General features: G+C 43.1%; 1 protein-coding gene across 2 annotated transcripts in view; it reads right to left on the bottom strand.

Moving 5' to 3' along the window:
- Positions 1 to 18,928, bottom strand: part of LOC110499725 (thyrotropin-releasing hormone-degrading ectoenzyme-like) — a 417,686-nt gene that overhangs the window by 86,955 nt on the left and 311,803 nt on the right. For both annotated transcript variants that reach the window (XR_005038456.1, XM_036956614.1), the window contains exon 9: positions 4,403 to 4,590. Coding sequence is in view for 1 of the 2 variants with exons in the window: in XM_036956614.1 (XP_036812509.1) it covers positions 4,403 to 4,590 (188 nt within the window). In the remaining variant the exon portion in view is untranslated. The remainder of the gene's footprint in view (positions 1 to 4,402; positions 4,591 to 18,928) is intronic.

Genomic DNA, 18,928 nt, shown 5'->3' with positions numbered 1-18,928 from the left:
GATTGGTTCAGAATGAATTATTAGCCTCACCTTCATGGAAGATTAAACTAATCCATCCACATGTTGCCAGGGCTTCTCCTGAACACTACTGCTTCTGAACACAGTTCTACCCTTCTAAACACAGTTCTACCCTCTGAACACAGTCCTACCCTTCTGAACACAGTTCTACCCTTCTAAACACAGCTCTACCATTCTGAACACAGTTCTACCCTCTGAACACAGTTCTACCCTCTGAACACAGTTCTACCCTTCTGAACACAGTTCTACCCTTCTGAACACAGTTCTACCCTTCTGAACACAGTTCTACCCTCTGAACACAGTTCTACCCTTCTGAACACAACTCTACCCTTCTGAACACAGTTCTACCCTTCTGAACACAGTTCTACCCTTCTGAACACAGTTCTACCCTTCTGAACACAGTTCTACCCTTCTGAACACAGTTCTACCCTTCTAAACACAGTTCTACCCTCTGAACACAGTTCTACCCTTCTGAACACAACTCTACCCTTCTGAACACAGTCCTACCCTTCTGAACACAGTTCTACCCTTCTGAACACAGTTCTACCCTTCTGAACAAAGTCCTACCCGCCTGAACACAGTTCTACCCTTCTGAACACAGTCCTACCCGCCTGAACACAGTTCTACCCTTCTGAACACAGCTCTACCATTCTGAACACAACTCTACCCTTCTGAACACAACTCTACCCTTCTGAACACAGTTCTACTCTTCTGAACACAACTCTACCCCTCTGAACACAACTCTACCCCTCTGAACACAGTTCTACCGTTCTGAACACAGCTCTACCCGTCTGAACACAGTTCTACCGTTCTGAACACAGCTCTACCCGTCTGAACACAGCTCTGCATAAGCGAGAGGGATATTAGATAAGAGTGTATTAGTCCCATGTACAGGGAAGCAGATGTAGTTGCATTGTACAGTGAAATTCTTCAGCTCCGACACTGCAGGTGTGAATAAAACAAGCAAATGAAACAATACAAACTTTAAATAATAATATTTACATATTTACAACGAAAGAGAGAGAGATCATCTGGGAGAGAACAGTTTAGTAATACAGTAGACCTGATCGACAGCTGTCTGTTACCTCCACTGTGTGGACAGGAGAAGACTAGTTGTCTGTTACCTCCACTGTGTGGACAGGAGAAGACTAGTTGTCTGTCTGTTACCTCCACTGTGTGGACAGGGGAATACTAGTTGTCTGTTACCTCCACTGTGTGGACAGGAGAAGACTAGTTGTCTGTTACCTACACTGTGTGGACAGGAGAAGACTAGTTTTCTGTCTGTTACCTCCACTGTGTGGACAGGGGAATACTAGTTGTCTGTTACCTCCACTGTGTGGACAGGAGAAGACTAGTTGTCTGTCTGTTACCTCCACTGTGTGGACAGGAGAAGACTAGTTGTCTGTCTGTTACCTCCACTGTGTGGACAGGAGAAGACTAGTTGTCTGTTACCTCCACTGTGTGGACAGGAGAAGACTAGTTATCTGTTACCTCCACTGTGTGGACAGGAGAAGACTAGTTGTCTGTCTGTTACCTCCACTGTGTGGACAGGGGAATACTAGTTGTCTGTTACCTCCACTGTGTGGACAGGAGAAGACTAGTTTTCTGTTACCTCCACTGTGTGGACAGGAGAAGACTAGTTGTCTGTTACCTCCACTGTGTGGACAGGAGAAGACTAGTTGTCTGTCTGTTACCTCCACTGTGTGGACAGGAGAAGACTAGTTGTCTGTCTGTTACCTCCACTGTGTGGACAGGAGAAGACTAGTTGTCTGTTACCTCCACTGTGTGGACAGGAGAAGACTAGTTTTCTGTTACCTACACTGTGTGGACAGGAGAATACTAGTTGTCTGTTACCTCCACTGTGTGGACAGGAGAAGACTAGTTGTCTGTCTGTTACCTCCACTGTGTGGACAGGAGAAGACTAGTTGTCTGTCTGTTACCTCCACTGTGTGGACAGGAGAAGACTAGTTGTCTGTCTGTTACCTCCACTGTGTGGACAGGAGAAGACTAGTTGTCTGTTACCTCCACTGTGTGGACAGGAGAAGACTAGTTGTCTGTTACCTCCACTGTGTGGACAGGAGAAGACTAGTTGTCTGTCTGTTACCTCCACTGTGTAGACAGGAGAAGACTAGTTGTCTGTCTGTTACCTCCACTGTGTGGACAGGAGAAGACTAGTTGTCTGTTACCTCCACTGTGTGGACAGGATAAGACGAGTTGTCTGTTACCTCCACTGTGTGGACAGGAGAAGACTAGTTGTCTGTCTGTTACCTCCACTGTGTGGACAGGAGAAGACTAGTTGTCTGTTACCTCCACTGTGTGGACAGGAGAAGACTAGTTGTCTGTCTGTTACCTCCACTGTGTGGACAGGAGAAGACTAGTTGTCTGTCTGTTACCTCCACTGTGTGGACAGGAGAAGACTAGTTGTCTGTTACCTCCACTGTGTGGACAGGAGAAGACTAGTTTTCTGTTACCTACACTGTGTGGACAGGAGTATACTAGTTGTCTGTTACCTCCACTGTGTGGACAGGAGAAGACTAGTTGTCTGTCTGTTACCTCCACTGTGTGGACAGGAGAAGACTAGTTGTCTGTCTGTTACCTCCACTGTGTGGACAGGAGAAGACTAGTTGTCTGTCTGTTACCTCCACTGTGTGGACAGGAGAAGACTAGTTGTCTGTTACCTCCACTGTGTGGACAGGAGAAGACTAGTTGTCTGTTACCTCCACTGTGTGGACAGGAGAAGACTAGTTGTCTGTCTGTTACCTCCACTGTGTGGACAGGAGAAGACTAGTTGTCTGTCTGTTACCTCCACTGTGTGGACAGGAGAAGACTAGTTGTCTGTTACCTCCACTGTGTGGACAGGATAAGACGAGTTGTCTGTTACCTCCACTGTGTGGACAGGAGAAGACTAGTTGTCTGTTACCTCCACTGTGTGGACAGGAGAAGACTAGTTGTCTGTCTGTTACCTCCACTGTGTGGACATGAGAAGACTAGTTGTCTGTTACCTCCACTGTGTGGACAGGATAAGACAAGTTGTCTGTTACCTCCACTGTGTGGACAGGAGAAGACTAGTTGTCTGTTACCTCCACTGTGTGGACAGGAGAAGACTAGTTGTCTGTTACCTCCACTGTGTGGACAGGAGAAGACTAGTTGTCTGTCTGTTACCTCCACTGCGTGGACAGGAGAAGACTAGTTGTCTGTTACCTCCACTGTGTGGACAGGAGAAGACTAGTTGTCTGTTACCTCCACTGTGTGGACAGGAGAAGACTAGTTGTCTGTCTGTTACCTCCACTGTGTGGACAGGAGAAGACTAGTTGTCTGTTACCTCCACTGTGTGGACAGGAGAAGACTAGTTGTCTGTTACCTCCACTGTGTGGACAGGAGAAGACTAGTTGTCTGTTACCTCCACTGTGTGGACAGGAGAAGACTAGTTGTCTGTTACCTCCACTGTGTGGACAGGAGAAGACTAGTTGTCTGTCTGTTACCTCCACTGTGTGGACAGGAGAAGACTAGTTGTCTGTTACCTCCACTGTGTGGACAGGAGAAGACTAGTTGTCTGTCTGTTACCTCCACTGTGTGGACAGGAGAAGACTAGTTGTCTGTTACCTCCACTGTGTGGACAGGAGAAGACTAGTTGTCTGTTACCTCCACTGTGTGGACAGGAGAAGACTAGTTGTCTGTTACCTCCACTGTGTGGACAGGAGAAGACTAGTTGTCTGTCTGTTACCTCCACTGTGTGGACAGGAGAAGACTAGTTGTCTGTCTGTTACCTCCACTGTGTGGACAGGAGAAGACTAGTTGTCTGTCTGTTACCTCCACTGTGTGGACAGGAGAAGACTAGTTGTCTGTCTGTTACCTCCACTGTGTGGACAGGAGAAGACTAGTTGTCTGTCTGTTACCTACACTGTGTGGACAGGAGAAGACTAGTTGTCTGTTACCTACACTGTGTGGACAGGAGAAGACTAGTTGTCTGTTACCTCCACTGTGTGGACAGGAGAAGACTAGTTGTCTGTTACCTACACTGTGTGGACAGGAGAAGACTAGTTGTCTGTTACCTCCACTGTGTGGACAGGAGAAGACTAGTTGTCTGTTACCTACACTGTGTGGACAGGAGAAGACTAGTTGTCTGTTACCTCCACTGTGTGGACAGGAGAAGACTAGTTGTCTGTTACCTCCACTGTGTGGACAGGAGAAGACTAGTTGTCTGTTACCTCCACTGTGTGGACAGGAGAAGACTAGTTTCTTCAGACATGGTTTTTAGCTTCTCGCTTTGCCCTCTTTGTCGTTGTGGAAGTGAGACCAATAAAAGAAGAAGAATATTAATAATATAAAGAAGGGTTATAAACCAGAATAAAAATGTCTGCAGTCCTCAGCTGACAGTACCTACCTTCTGTTGAAAAGGTCAGGGTCTCTGAACCTGGCCTCCCTGTCGTAGACAAAGTGTTCCTGTGTGATGGTGACGCTGTGGTCCAGACTGTAGTTCTTACTGATGGTCACAACAGGATAACCCATCTGGAGGGTCCAGCAGTCCATCACCTCCTTAATGTTGATGTCCTTCCCTTCCTTCTGCATGGCCTGGGGGGGGGGGGGGGGGGGGGGGGGGATGAGGGGAATCAATTAACCAATTAACCAGTGAATCAGTCAGACATTGGTCTGTCGGTCAAATCATATCAAATGTTATTGGTCACTTTCACATATCTTACAGATATCACAGGTGCAGCGAAATGCTTGTGTTTATAGCTCCAACAGTACAGTACAGTAATACATAATGCTTGTGTTTATAGCTCCAACAGTACAGTAATACATAATGCTTGTGTTTATAGCTCCAACAGTACAGTACAGTAATACATAATGCTTGTGTTTATAGCTCCATCAGTACAGTAATACATAATGCTTGTGTTTATAGCTCCAACAGTACAGTAATACATAATGCTTGTGTTTATAGCTCCAACAGTACAGTAATACATAATGCTTGTGTTTATAGCTCCAACAGTACAGTAATACATAATGCTTGTGTTTATAGCTCCAACAGTACAGTAATACATAATGCTTGTGTTTATAGCTCCATCAGTACAGTAATACATAATACTTGTGTTTATAGCTCCAACAGTACAGTAATACATAATGCTTGTGTTTATAGCTCCAACAGTACATTAATACATAATGCTTGTGTTTATAGCTCCAACAGTACAGTAATACATAATGCTTGTGTTTATAGCTCCATCAGTACAGTAATACATAATGCTTGTGTTTATAGCTCCAACAGTACAGTAATACATAATGCTTGTGTTTATAGCTCCATCAGTACAGTAATACATAATGCTTGTGTTTATAGCTCCAACATTACAGTATAGTAATACATAATGCTTGTGTTTATAGCTCCAACAGTACAGTAATACATAATGCTTGTGTTTATAGCTCCAACAGTACAGTAATACATAATGCTTGTGTTTATAGCTCCATCAGTACAATACAGTAATACATAATGCTTGTGTTTATAGCTCCAACAGTACAGTACAGTAATACATAATGCTTGTGTTTATAGCTCCAACAGTACAGTACAGTAATACATAATGCTTGTGTTTATAGCTCCAACAGTACAGTAATACATAATGCTTGTGTTTATAGCTCCAACAGTACAGTAATACATAATGCTTGTGTTTATAGCTCCATCAGTACAGTAATACATAATGCTTGTGTTTATAGCTCCATCAGTACAGTACAGTAATACATAATGCTTGTGTTTATAGCTCCATCAGTACAGTAATACATAATGCTTGTGTTTATAGCTCCAACAGTACAGTAATACATAATGCTTGTGTTTATAGCTCCATCAGTACAGTAATACATAATGCTTGTGTTTATAGCTCCAACAGTACAGTAATACATAATGCTTGTGTTTATAGCTCCAACAGTACAGTAATACATAATGCTTGTGTTTATAGCTCCAACAGTACAGTAATACATAATGCTTGTGTTTATAGCTCCAACAGTACAGTACAGTAATACATAATGCTTGTGTTTATAGCTCCAACAGTACAGTAATACATAATGCTTGTGTTTATAGCTCCATCAGTACAGTACAGTAATACATAATGCTTGTGTTTATAGCTCCATCAGTACAGTTATACATAATGCTTGTGTTTATTGCTCCAACAGTACAGTACAGTAATACATACTGCTTGTGTTTATAGCTCCATCAGTACAGTTATACATAATGCTTGTGTTTATAGCTCCAACAGTACAGTACAGTAATACATACTGCTTGTGTTTATAGCTCCAACAGTACAGTACAGTAATACATAATGCTTGTGTTTATAGCTCCAACAGTACAGTAATACATAATGCTTGTGTTTATAGCTCCAACAGTACAGTACAGTAATACATACTGCTTGTGTTTATAGCTCCAACAGTACAGTACAGTAATACATAATGCTTGTGTTTATAGCTCCAACAGTACAGTACAGTAATACATAATACAAGTTTTCAACTTGGTTTCATCAGACCAGAGAATCTTGTTTCTCATGGTCTGAGAGTCATTATTTTGTATTCTATTTAACCTGTATTTAACCAGGCAAGTCGGTTAAGAACAAATTCTTATTTACATTGACGGCCTACACAGTCGCTTTGTCTTCATAAGGTATTCAGTGTAGATTGCTGAGGATTTTATATTTTAATCCATTTTTAGCCATGTTTAGCTTGTCGGGAGGCGAGGATATGAAGGTGGTTAGCTTGTCGGGAGGCGAGGATATGAAGGTGTTTAGCTTGTCGGGAGGCGAGGATATGAAGGTGTTTAGCTTGTCGGGAGGCGAGGATATGAAGGTGTTTAGCTTGTCGGGAGGCGAGGATATGAAGGTGTTTAGCTTGTCGGGAGGCGAGGATATGAAGGTGTTTAGCTTGTCGGGAGGCGAGGATATGAAGGTGGTTAGCTTGTCGGGAGGCGAGGATATGAAGGTGTTTAGCTTGTCGGGAGGCGAGGATATGAAGGTGTTTAGCTTGTCGGGAGGCGAGGATATGAAGGTGTTTAGCTTGTCGGGAGGCGAGGATATGAAGGTGTTTAGCTTGTCGGGAGGCGAGGATATGAAGGTGTTTAGCTTGTCGGGAGGCGAGGATATGAAGGTGTTTAGCTTGTCGGGAGGCGAGGCGTCGGTGTCTGCGACGTGGCTGGTTTTCCCTTTATAATCCTTGATTGTCTGGAGTCCCTGCCACATACGTCTCGAGTCTGAGTCGTTGAATTGCGACTCCACTTCGTCCATGTACTGTCGTTTTGCCTGTTTGATTGCGTTACAGAGGGCATAGCTGGTCAGTTTGTACACGTCCATGTTCCAAGTCAAATTGACGTGGTTAAATGTGCTTTCAGATTCGGGCAAATGATGTCATCTATCCATGGTTTATGGTTCGGATAAATTGTAATCATCACGGTGGGAACATCATCCTCCTGATGAACTCAGTGTATACATTGATATTATTTTCAGAGACAACACAAACATTTCCCAGTCCATGTGATCAAAACAATCTTGAAGGCATAGATTTCGATTGGTCAGACCTACGTTGAACAGTCCTTACAATGGGTCCCTCCCTTCCTGTTTAAATTTCTGACAATAGGAGGAGGGGAGCAAAATGGAGGCCTGTGTCCAATTTTCTTTATTAAAGTCCCCAGCTACAGTCGATGCGGCTTCAGGATATGTGGTTTCCATCTTTCAGTGTAGTTCCATAGCAGTGTTGGCTTGGGGGGGGGGGGGGGGGGGGGGACATACACGGCCGTGAAGATGACCGAAGAAAAATGATCTTGGGAGGTAATTGATGGTGATGTATTCCAGTTTCGGGAGAACAAAAGGACTTCCTGTTCATTACCACCATGAGTAGTTCATCATGAAACATACAACTCCATCTTTTATTTTTCCCGGAGAGTTCTTTCTTCCTGTCCGCGTGATATATGGAGAACCCCACAGGCTGACTGTATGGGGACGGTATATCCGGAGAGAGCCATGGTTCCACAAAACAGAGTACGTTACGGTCCCTGATGTTTCTCTGGAAGGAGATCCTCGTCTGCTTTATTGTACAGGGACGGAAAGTAAGGACAATAATACACCCGGAAGCGATGGATGGTAATGCAGGCCTCCTGAGTCTGACTAAGAGCCCTCTCCTTGTTCTTCTTCTGCAGTGACGGTGTCTTGGAGCAGCCCCCAGGATGGATGGAACTGCCTCAGGGAGTATAAACAAAGGATCCAATACAGGGAAATTGAATCTAAATGCTGGTGAGTGACCGCCGATCTAATATCCAAAAGTTATTCACGGCTGTAGATTAATTATGCAAGAAACGTTTTGAGCAAATAATGTCAGAAATAACAGCGAAAAAAATACAATATACTGCTAAGTTGGTTGGGGGCTAGAAACAGGATGACCATGTCTGTTGCCACAATCTAGTACTATCATTCAGTCTGTCATTACTATCAGTACTATCATTCAGTCTGTCATTACCATCTAGTACTATCATTCAGTCTGTCATTACTATCAGTACTATCATTCAGTCTGTCATTACCATCTAGTACTATCATTCAGTCTGTCATTACTATCAGTACTATCATTCAGTCTGTCATTACTATCAGTGCTATCATTCAGTCTGTCATTACCATCTAGTACTATCATTCAGTCTGTCATTACCATCTAGTACTATCATTCAGTTTGTCATTACCATCAGTACTATCATTCAGTCTGCCATTATCATCAGTACTATCATTCAGTCTGTCATTACCATCTAGTACTATCATTCAGTCTGCCATTATCATCAGTACTATCATTCAGTCTGTCATTACCATCTAGTACTATCATTCAGTCTGTCATTACCATCAGTACTATAATTCAGTCTGTCATTACTATCATTACTATCATTCAGTCTGCCATTATCATCGGCACTGTCATTCAGTCTGGCATTACCATCAGTACTATCATTCAGTCTGTCATTACCATCAGTGCTATCATTCAGTCTGTCATTACCATCTAGTACTATCATTCAGTCTGCCATTACCATCTAGTACTATCATTCAGTCTGTCATTACTATCAGTACTATCATTCAGTCTGTCATTACTATCAGTACTATCATTCAGTCTGCCATTACTATCTAGTACTACCATTCAGTCTGCCATTACCATCTAGTACTATCATTCAGTCTGTCATTACCATCTAGTACTATCATTCAGTCTGCCATTACCATCTAGTACTATCATTCAGTCTGTCATTACCATCAGTACTATCATTCAGTCTGCCATTACCATCTAATACTATCATTCAGTCTCTCATTACTATCATTACTATCATTCAGTCTGTCATTACTATCAGTACTATCATTCAGTCTGCCATTATTATCATTCAGTCAGTCAGCCATTCAGTCAGCCAGTCAGTCTGTCATTCAGTCATTGTCAGCTTGTCAGTCAGTCAGCCAGCCAGCCAGTCAGGCAGTCAGCCAGTCAGGTCCATTTCTAATGTCTGGGAAACCATAAGAGCTCACTGCTAAATGTGTTGAAACAGCATCGCTGGAGTGGACTGATTGGGGAGAGGAGGAGGGAGAGGTAGGGGCTAATCAGGAACTTGGGGAACGCAGTCAGAGCGACTCGCTTTGACAGCTCACCACAGCAGCACTCGAAATCAGAGTGGTAAATTTGCAGCCTGCCGCCAATGCAGCACCTTGCCCGAGGAAAGAACCTCAGGCCAGGACCAAACCACAGAACCTCAGCCTGGCTCCCCCTGAATCCCAATACATACCCTAGGCTACTGTGTTCTCTCTCTCTCTCTCTCTCTCTCTCTCTCTCTCTCTCTCTCCCTCTCCCTCCCTCCCTCTCTAATTTAGTGAACAGTTCAACGTTAGCCCAATGTGGATGGCTAAAGTAGTGCTGAAAGGAAGTAGATGGACATCCTATAGGAAGTAGATGGACATCCTATAGGAAGTAGATGGACATCCTATAGGAAGTAGATGGACATCCTATAGGAAGTAGATGGACATCCTATAGGAAGTAGATGGACATCCTTAAGGAAGTAGATGGACATCCTATAGGAAGTAGATGGACATCCTATAGGAAGTAGATGGACATCCTATAGGAAGTAGATGGACTTCCTCGGTATAAAGTGCAGGGGGAATTCTAAACGTAACAAGAAAGCGAGGACAAGAGAAACGTAAGACCTTAATTAAAAATGTGCGATTCAGAATCAGTTAGTTGGGTTATAAAACTCCTCTGATGTTTTAAAAAGGAGAATTTATACATCAAAGACTGGACAGTTTGTAAAAATGTTTTCCAGGTGGGTGGTGTAGTGTAATATTGGCGAAGACTCTGCAGAGATGCCACCCTGAATAGTAAACTCAGCTTCTATATCTTCTCCTGTGTTGGTCAGACTATAATAATAATAGTAGAGTTTGTTCAGTGCAGCGTAATCTCTAATCCCTGATCTGTAATCCAGGGCCACCAAGGACCAGGCGTTAAATACAAGGTAAGGGATTATTAGTATTATTATTGACGCTGTCAATTCAGTCTGCTTTCCAAATAGGACATTTTGTTCATGCTTCACCTGCTTTAGGATGACTAGATTAGCAGAATAAATATTTTTTGGGGGTGTTGGGGGGGGGGGGGGGGGGGTTTGACAATAAAGATAGATAATTGCTTCACAGCGCTTGCCAGGGCAATAATTGGCGTGACCAGACAGAAGATCTGTTAGATTCGTCATCATCCGTCTGTTGTGAATAATGTTGTCTAAACCTGTCGTAGTTTGACAAGTTCTCTATTCAGACGAAGCCCCGTTAATCATCTGGAAATCAGCCATCCTTCCTCTCGGGTGTCTAAAACAACACGTGATATTTCGGCTCCCGTTTTTTAAAATGACGTTCAGCTTATAAAGCCTTCATAATGCCTTCATGAGCACTACATAAATGTGTTTGTTACAGAGCATCTATAACCGTATGTCGTGATTTATAAAAGGGTTCACAAATGTGGTACAACTTTGTGACATAATCACCAATGTCAAATGTGACATAATCACCAATGTCAAATGTGACATAATCACCAATGTCAAATGTGACATAATCACCAATGTCAAATGTGACATAATCACCAATGTCAAATGTGAACATAATCACCAATGTCAAATGTGACATAATCACCAATGTCAAATGTGACATAATCACCAATGTCAAAAGTGACATAATCACCAATGTCAAATGTGACATAATCACCAATGTCAAATGTGAACATAATCACCAATGTCAAATGTGAACATAATCACCAATGTCAAAAGTGACATAATCACCAATGTCAAATGTGACATAATCACCAATGTCAAAAGTGACATAATCACCAATGTCAAAAGTGACATAATCACCAATGTCAAAAGTGACATAATCACCAATGTCAAATGTGACATAATCACCAATGTCAAATGTGACATAACCCACTATGGCAAATATGACATAAACATGTGCTTTATAAAGGGTGACATATTGTGCTGCAGGATTCCAACACTCTCTAAAGTGAAGTCACGTTAGTCACATTTACACCGAATCTCATTCCCCGGACACTTCCTGGCCAAATGTGCCGAAGGTCGACAACTACTGTGATTATTATTATCTGACCCTGCTGGTCATTTATGAACGTTTGAACATCTTGGCCATGTTCTGTTATAATCTCCACCCGGCACAGCCAGAAGAGGACTGGCCACACCTCATAGCCTGGTTCCTCTCCACCCGGCACAGCCAGAAGAGGACTGGCCACACCTCATAGCCTGGTTCCTCTCCACCCGGCACAGCCAGAAGAGGACTGGCCACACCTCATAGCCTGGTTCCTCTCCACCCGGCACAGCCAGAAGAGGACTGGCCACACCTCATAGCCTGGTTCCTCTCCACCCGGCACAGCCAGAAGAGAACTGGCCACCCCTCATAGCCTGGTTCCTCTCTAGGTTTCTTCCTAGGTTCTGGCCTTTCTAGGGAGTTTTTCCTAGCCACCGTGCTTCTACACCTGCATTGCTTGCTGTTTGGGGTTTTAGGCTGGGTTTCTGTACAGCACTTTGAGATATCAGCTGATGAACGAAGGGCTATATAAATACATTTGATTTGATTTTGATTTGATGACCAAACACATCAAATGTGTCCTTCATTAGTTAGGGTTAAATTGTGGAAATGTTGAGCCATAATTATAACTTTGTGGCTGTGTTAAATAGTGACGACCAGAGGGAACGTAACTTTGTGGCTGTGTTAAATAGTGACGACCAGAGGGAACGTTTTTGCTCGCTAAGGATGACACATACTTTACTCAGTGAGGCCACTCCCATGTAATTCTACGGTCCCTCCCACTCAGGCCAACTCTGAATGGTTGCTATGCCAGGTTTCTATGTGCTGTGCGTCCAATAGCCTGGAGACGACGACGCACAAAGAAGCACTGACCTTGATGAAAGCCACCAACATAAGGACATTGAAAGTGGCTTTTCTTCCAGAGGCATGTCACATGTTCCTCCGTACACATACACAACAATACAACGAGTCACACCGCGTGGTGCTGGGCCCGGTCGGGTCTTTGACACACCCCCCCCCCCCCCCCCCCCCCCCCCACTGAAAGATTAGCCATTAAAATGTGGGCACCATTGTAACAGGTTGTATTCAAACCCTGGTCTCCATGGGAACAGAGGAGGAATACCTGGTGAGGTAGTCTCAGGTTGGACTAGTCCAAATCATCTTGGTTCTGACACACACACACACACACACGCACACGCACACACACGCACACACACGCACACACACACACACGCACACACATATACACACACACACACGCTTCGCATGTCCATCAACCGATTTAAATACCTCTCACACTCTACAGTAACCTGTGGGATCATGAGAGAACCTTCATAGATCAGCAGAAGGTTAATAACCTATTTATTGACACTTTATGTAGTCTCCTGTAATACTTTATTTGAAGTCAGACACCCTCGGTCATGTATAACACATCTATAAAGACTCTATATCGCATGTGGCAGAACTTACTTTGAAGTCAGACCCCTTTGGTAAACATTTTCATATTTTTTTAAAAACAATGTCAAAACATTACGTTTCAAAAAAGTCCAGCAACGCAATTTACATCGAACAGCACGCCGGGCTCTGAACAACGCAGCTTTTCCCTGAGCTGGCGGAGGAATGGTCCGTGCCTCTCTGGCTGCTGGAGGTACTGAAGGGTGGGTTCCAACTTTAAAAGTAACAACAAAGAAAGTTAGCAGGTCTGTGAGGAAAGGCCTTTGTCACTCAAATCTGGAAAAAAAACATTTCTGTGTTTTGTTATTTTATTTATTGAACCTTTATTTAACTGGGAAAGTTAGTTAAGAACAAATTGTTATTTACAATTAATTGTATTGATTTATTTTACCTTTATTTAACTAGGCAAGTAAGTTAAGAACAAATTCTTATTTTCAATGACGGCCTAGGAACAGTGGGTTAACAGATTTGTACCTTGGCAGCTCGGGGGTTGGAACTGGCAACCTTCCGGTTACTAGTCCAACACTCTAACCACTAGGTTACCCTATTCATTGTTTATTTACAAAACTCATGATGTGACTATGAGACATGGCTGTATCTATTATTTGAAATAACGATTGCGATTGCGATAGCTACAGTATGTAATCTAACTCAACACGTAACTACTACAAATTCATTTAGATGACAATAAAATAAAGCTTAACTGACTGGTTTCCGGTGGCACCACAAATGAGCATTTGATTTGCCAATTTACAGCGCTACAGAAACACTGCTGACCAAACAACACAGTTCAGGGTGGACTGAATTAAAGGGCAACGACACTCAAAAATCTAAGTTTCTTAGAGAACTCAAAACTCACTCCCCGTTGTGGTTCAAGCATTGTTGTAAACACAGAAAATCAAATTTGGTTGTTTTTCTATTAAAGTAAAGTGTGGGGGAAAATGGGGGAAATCTGAAACCTGGAAAAACAAATACAGAGAAAACAGAATTTGGAGAATAAATATTGAGTTAGGCAAAAAAAATATAACCGATTTTAAAAGGAAGTATTGAACATTTTTGTTGCTGTGTATGACTGCGTTTTAGAGTGTGTCATCCTGCAGCACAGCATTGTGGGGGAAGTTGAAGTCAGGTCCAATATTGGCTCTGCACCCAGGAGGGAAAGAGGTTGGGTCATCCTAGAAATGTTTTACAGTAATATAATATAATTTACGCAATTTACCAGACGCTTTTATCCAAAAGCGACTTTTAGTCATGAGCGCGTACATATGTTTTTTTAACGTGTTGGTAGTCATGACAACCTAACACACTATCCCGGTGCTGCGATGCTCTACCGAGATGCATGACGAGGTTATAATGCTGCGTGAAGCCTTCATATGATGTATACGAACCTTTACGAAGCAGTGCTCCTGCCACCCACTATAAAGCACAGCTTCATTTTTGACATAGTGTGACATTATGTCACATTTGAAAATGCTGGTTATGTCACACAGTTACGCCACACTTACGAAGCCTATTATAGAGCATGACATACGGTTATAGATAATTTGTGACACGTTTATGTTGTGTTTATGAAGGCTTTATGAAGCCTGTTATAAGATGTACGTCATTTAAAACGGGGATCGTTGATCATGGCTTTGAACACACAAACACACACACACACACATACACACACACACACACACACACACACACACACACACACACACACACACACACACACACACACACACACACACACCTTCTGTATCCTCTGAGACATTTTGACAGGGGGAGTAAGCCAGGATAGACCAGCCATGCTGCCAGTGATCCTGGGCTTCCCTTCACAAAAGGCTTTGTGCCCGCTTCACGTGGCAGATTACTGATGCAAATTGGTTTCTCATGAATAGCCCGATGGAAAGCTGTGAATATCAGCATTCATTGAATTAATTGGCCGTCACAGACGATTGATGAGGCGTTAGATGTGTCAATGGGACAAACAGACTTAGTGAGAAGTGAAATCCTCTTCATCAGTCAAAGGTGTGCCTATCGCATGTCTTTAGTGCTTATAGTACTTCCAGTACTTACCCCTATAGGGGCAGACAGACCTATTCATAGGGATACAATGGGTGATTGAGGTGGTGACAACAACAGTGAAATATCCGGGCTGCGTGTTGCAGAGGATCTCGGGCAGAGAGTATCGTTTCAAATTGCCAAGTATTGCACATCGTTGTAGTTCTAAATGATGTATTATTACCATTGAGTTCAGCTCCTAGGGCTTTGTCTAGAGATATCATTACAGTAGTGGAGATGTGAGGAGAGAACTGAGGATGCTGGGTCCTTCATGGAGACTGGAGGTGTGAGGAGAGAACTGAGGATGCTTGGTCCTTCATGGAGACTGGAGGTGTGAGGAGAGAACTGAGGATGCTTGGTCCTTCATGGAGAGTGGAAGTGTGAGGAGAGAACTGAGGATGCTTGGTCCTTCATGGAGACTGGAGGTGTGAGGAGAGAACTGAGGATGCTTGGTCCTTCATGGAGAGTGGAGGTGTGAGGAGAGAACTGAGGATGCTGGGTCCTTCATGGAGACTGGAAGTCTGAGGAGAGAACTGAGGATTCTTGGTCCTTCATGGAGACTGGAGGTGTGAGGAGAGAACTGAGGATGCTGGGTCCTTCATGGACAGTGGAGGTGTGAGGAGAGAACTGAGGATGCTTGGTCCTTCATGGAGAGTGGAAGTGTGTGGAGAGAACTGAGGATGCTTGGTCCTTCATGGAGAGTGGAGGTGTGAGGAGAGAACTGAGGATGCTGGGTCCTTCATAGAGAGTGGAGGTGTGAGGAGAGAACTGAGGATGCTTGGTCCTTCATGGAGAGTGGATGTGTGAGGAGAGAACTGAGGATGCTGGGTCCTTCATGGACAGTGGAGATGTGAGGAGAAAAATAAGACTGCTTGATGCTTCATGGTCTGTTATTTACCAATCAGAACCCAGGTCCTGACTCTCTGATATTTACCAGGCAGAACCCAGGTCCTGACTCTCTGTTATTTACCAGGCAGAACCCAGGTCCTGACTCTCTGTTATTTACCAGGCAGAACCCAGGTCCTGACTCTCTGATATTTACCAATCAGAACCCAGGTCCTGACTCTCTGTTATTTACCAGGCAGAACCCAGGTCCTGACTCTCTGTTATTTACCAGGCAGAACCCAGATCCTGAGCTTTTTGGTCAGGCACAGAGGTAATGCATCAAAAATAAAACCCACCTGTTTAGCAATGCGGGAATGGAACGATATATATATATATATACACACACACAGACTACCGGTCAAAAGTTTTAGAACACCTACTCATTCAAGGCTTTTTCTTTATTTTTACTATTTTCTACATTGTGAAGACATCAATACTATGAAATAACGCATGTCGATTCATGTAGTAGCCAGAAAAGTGTTAAACAAATTAAAATATATTTTATATTTGAGATTTTTTAAATAGCCACCCTTTGCCTTGATCACAGCTTTGCAAACTCTTTGCATTCTCAACCATTCTCAGCTTGGCATTCTCAACCAGCTTCACCTGGAATGATTTTCCAACAGTCTTGAAGGAGTTCCCACATATACTGAGCACTTGCGGGCTACTTTTCCGTCACTCTGCAGTCCAACTCATGCCTAACCATCTCAATTTGGTTGAGGTCGAGGGATTGTGGAGGCCAGGTCATCTGATGCAGCACTCTCCTTCTTGGTAAAATAGCACTTACACAGCCTGGAGGTGTGTTGGGTCATTGTCCTGTTGAAAAAAAATGATAGTCCAACTAAGTCCAAACCAGATGGGATGGCGTATTAGTGCAGAATGCTGTGGTAGCCATGCTGGTTAAGTGTGCCTTGAATTCTAAATAAATCACAATAAATCACAGACAGTGTCACCAGCAAAGCACCCCCGCCCCATAACACCTCCTCCTCCATGCTTCACGGTGGGAAATACACATGTGGATCATCCGTTCACCCACACAGCGTCTCACAAAGACACAGCGGTTGGAACCAAAAATCTCCAATTTGGACCAGTCTAATGTCCATTGCTCGTGTTTCTTGGACCAAGCAAGTCTCTTCTTCTTATTGGTGTCCTTTTGTAGTGGTTTCGTTGCAGCAATTCAACCATGAAGGCCTGATTCACACAGTCTCCTCTGAACAGTTGATATTGAGATGTGTCTGTTACTTCAACTCTGTGAAGCATTTGGTAACTCTAATGAACTTATCCTCTGCAGCAGAGGTAACTCTGGGTCTTCTTTTCCTGTGGCGGTCCTCATGAGAGCCAGTTAACTCTAATGAACTTATCCTCTGCAGCAGAGGTAACTCTGGGTCTTCCTTTGCTGTGGCGGTCCTCATGAGAGCCAGTTTCATCATAGCGCTTGATGGTTTTTGCGACCTCACTTGAAGAAACTTTAAAAGTTATGAAAATGTTCCGTATTGACTGACCTTCATGTCTTAAAGTAATGATGGACTGTCGTTTCTCTTTGCTTATTTCAGCTGTTCTTGCCACAATATGGACTTGGTCTTTTACCAAATAGGTCTGTCTTCTGCATACCACCCATACCTTGTCACAACACAACTGATTGGCTCAAACACACTAAGTAGGAAAGAAATTCCACAAATGTACTTTTAACAAGGCACACCTGTTAATTGAAATGCATTCCGGGTGACTATGTCATGAAGCTAGTTGAGAGAATGCCAAGAGCTGTCATCAAGGCAAAGGGTGGCTATTAACACTTGTTTTGTTACTACATGATTCAATATGTGTTATTTCATAGTATCAATGTCTTCACTATTATTCTACAATGTAGAAAGAAAGAAAAGAGTAGATGTTCTAAAACTTTTGACCAGTTGTGTGTGTATATATACAGTTGAAGTCTGAAGTTTGCATACATCTTAGCCAAATACATTTAAACACAGTTTTTCACAATTCCTGACATCTAATTCTAGTAAAAAAAATCCTTTCTTAGGTCAGTTAGGATCACAACTTTATCTTAAGAATGTGAAATGTCAGAATTATAGTAGAGAAAATGATTCATTTCAGCTTTTAGTGACTTCATCAGATTCCCAGTGGGTCAGAAGTTTACATACACTCAATTAGTATTTGGTAGCATTGCGTTTACATTGTTTAACTTGGGTCAAACGTTTTGGGTAGCCTTCCACAAGCTTCCCACAATAAGTTGGGTGAATTTTGGACCATTCCTCTTGACAGAGCTGGTGTAACTGAGTCAGGTTTGTAGGCCTCCTTGCTCGCACACGCTTTTTCTGTTCTGCCCTCAAATGTTCTATAGGATTGAGGTCAGGGCTTTGTGATTGCGACTAAAATACCCTGACTTTGATGTCCTTAAGCCATTTTGCCACAACTTTGGAAGTATGCTTGGGGTCATTGTCCATTTGGAAGACCCATTTACAACCAAGCTTTAACTTCCTGACTGATGTCTTGAGATGTTGCTTCAATATATCCACATAATTGTCCTTTCTCATGAGCCATCTATTTTGTGAAGTGCACCAGTCCCTCCTGCAGCAAAGCACCACCACAACATGATGCTGCCACCCCCGTGCTTCACGGTTGGGATGCTGTTCTTCGGCTTGTAAGCCTCCCCAAACATAACAATGGTTATTATGGCCAAACAGTTCTATTTTTGTTTCATCAGACCAGAGGGCATTTCTCCAAAAAGTATGATCTTTGTCCCCATGTGCAGTTGCAAACCGTAGTCTGGCTTCATCCTTGCCGAGCGGCCTTTCAGGTTATGTCGATATAGGACTCGTTTTACTGTGGATATAGATAATTTTGTACCTGTTTCCTCCAGCATCTTCACAAGGTCTTTTGCTGTTGTTCTGGGATTGATTTGCACTTTTCACACCACTATTCTTCGGGCCTATAGAAGGACTGGAGGCAGTTTAGCCCGAGGACAT

Source organism: Oncorhynchus mykiss, chromosome 21, assembly GCF_013265735.2.
Source record: "Oncorhynchus mykiss isolate Arlee chromosome 21, USDA_OmykA_1.1, whole genome shotgun sequence".
Lineage (NCBI taxonomy): Eukaryota > Metazoa > Chordata > Actinopteri > Salmoniformes > Salmonidae > Oncorhynchus > Oncorhynchus mykiss.
The sequence above is the reverse complement of the archived record's forward strand: the minus strand, read 5'-3'. Positions and strand labels throughout refer to the sequence as shown.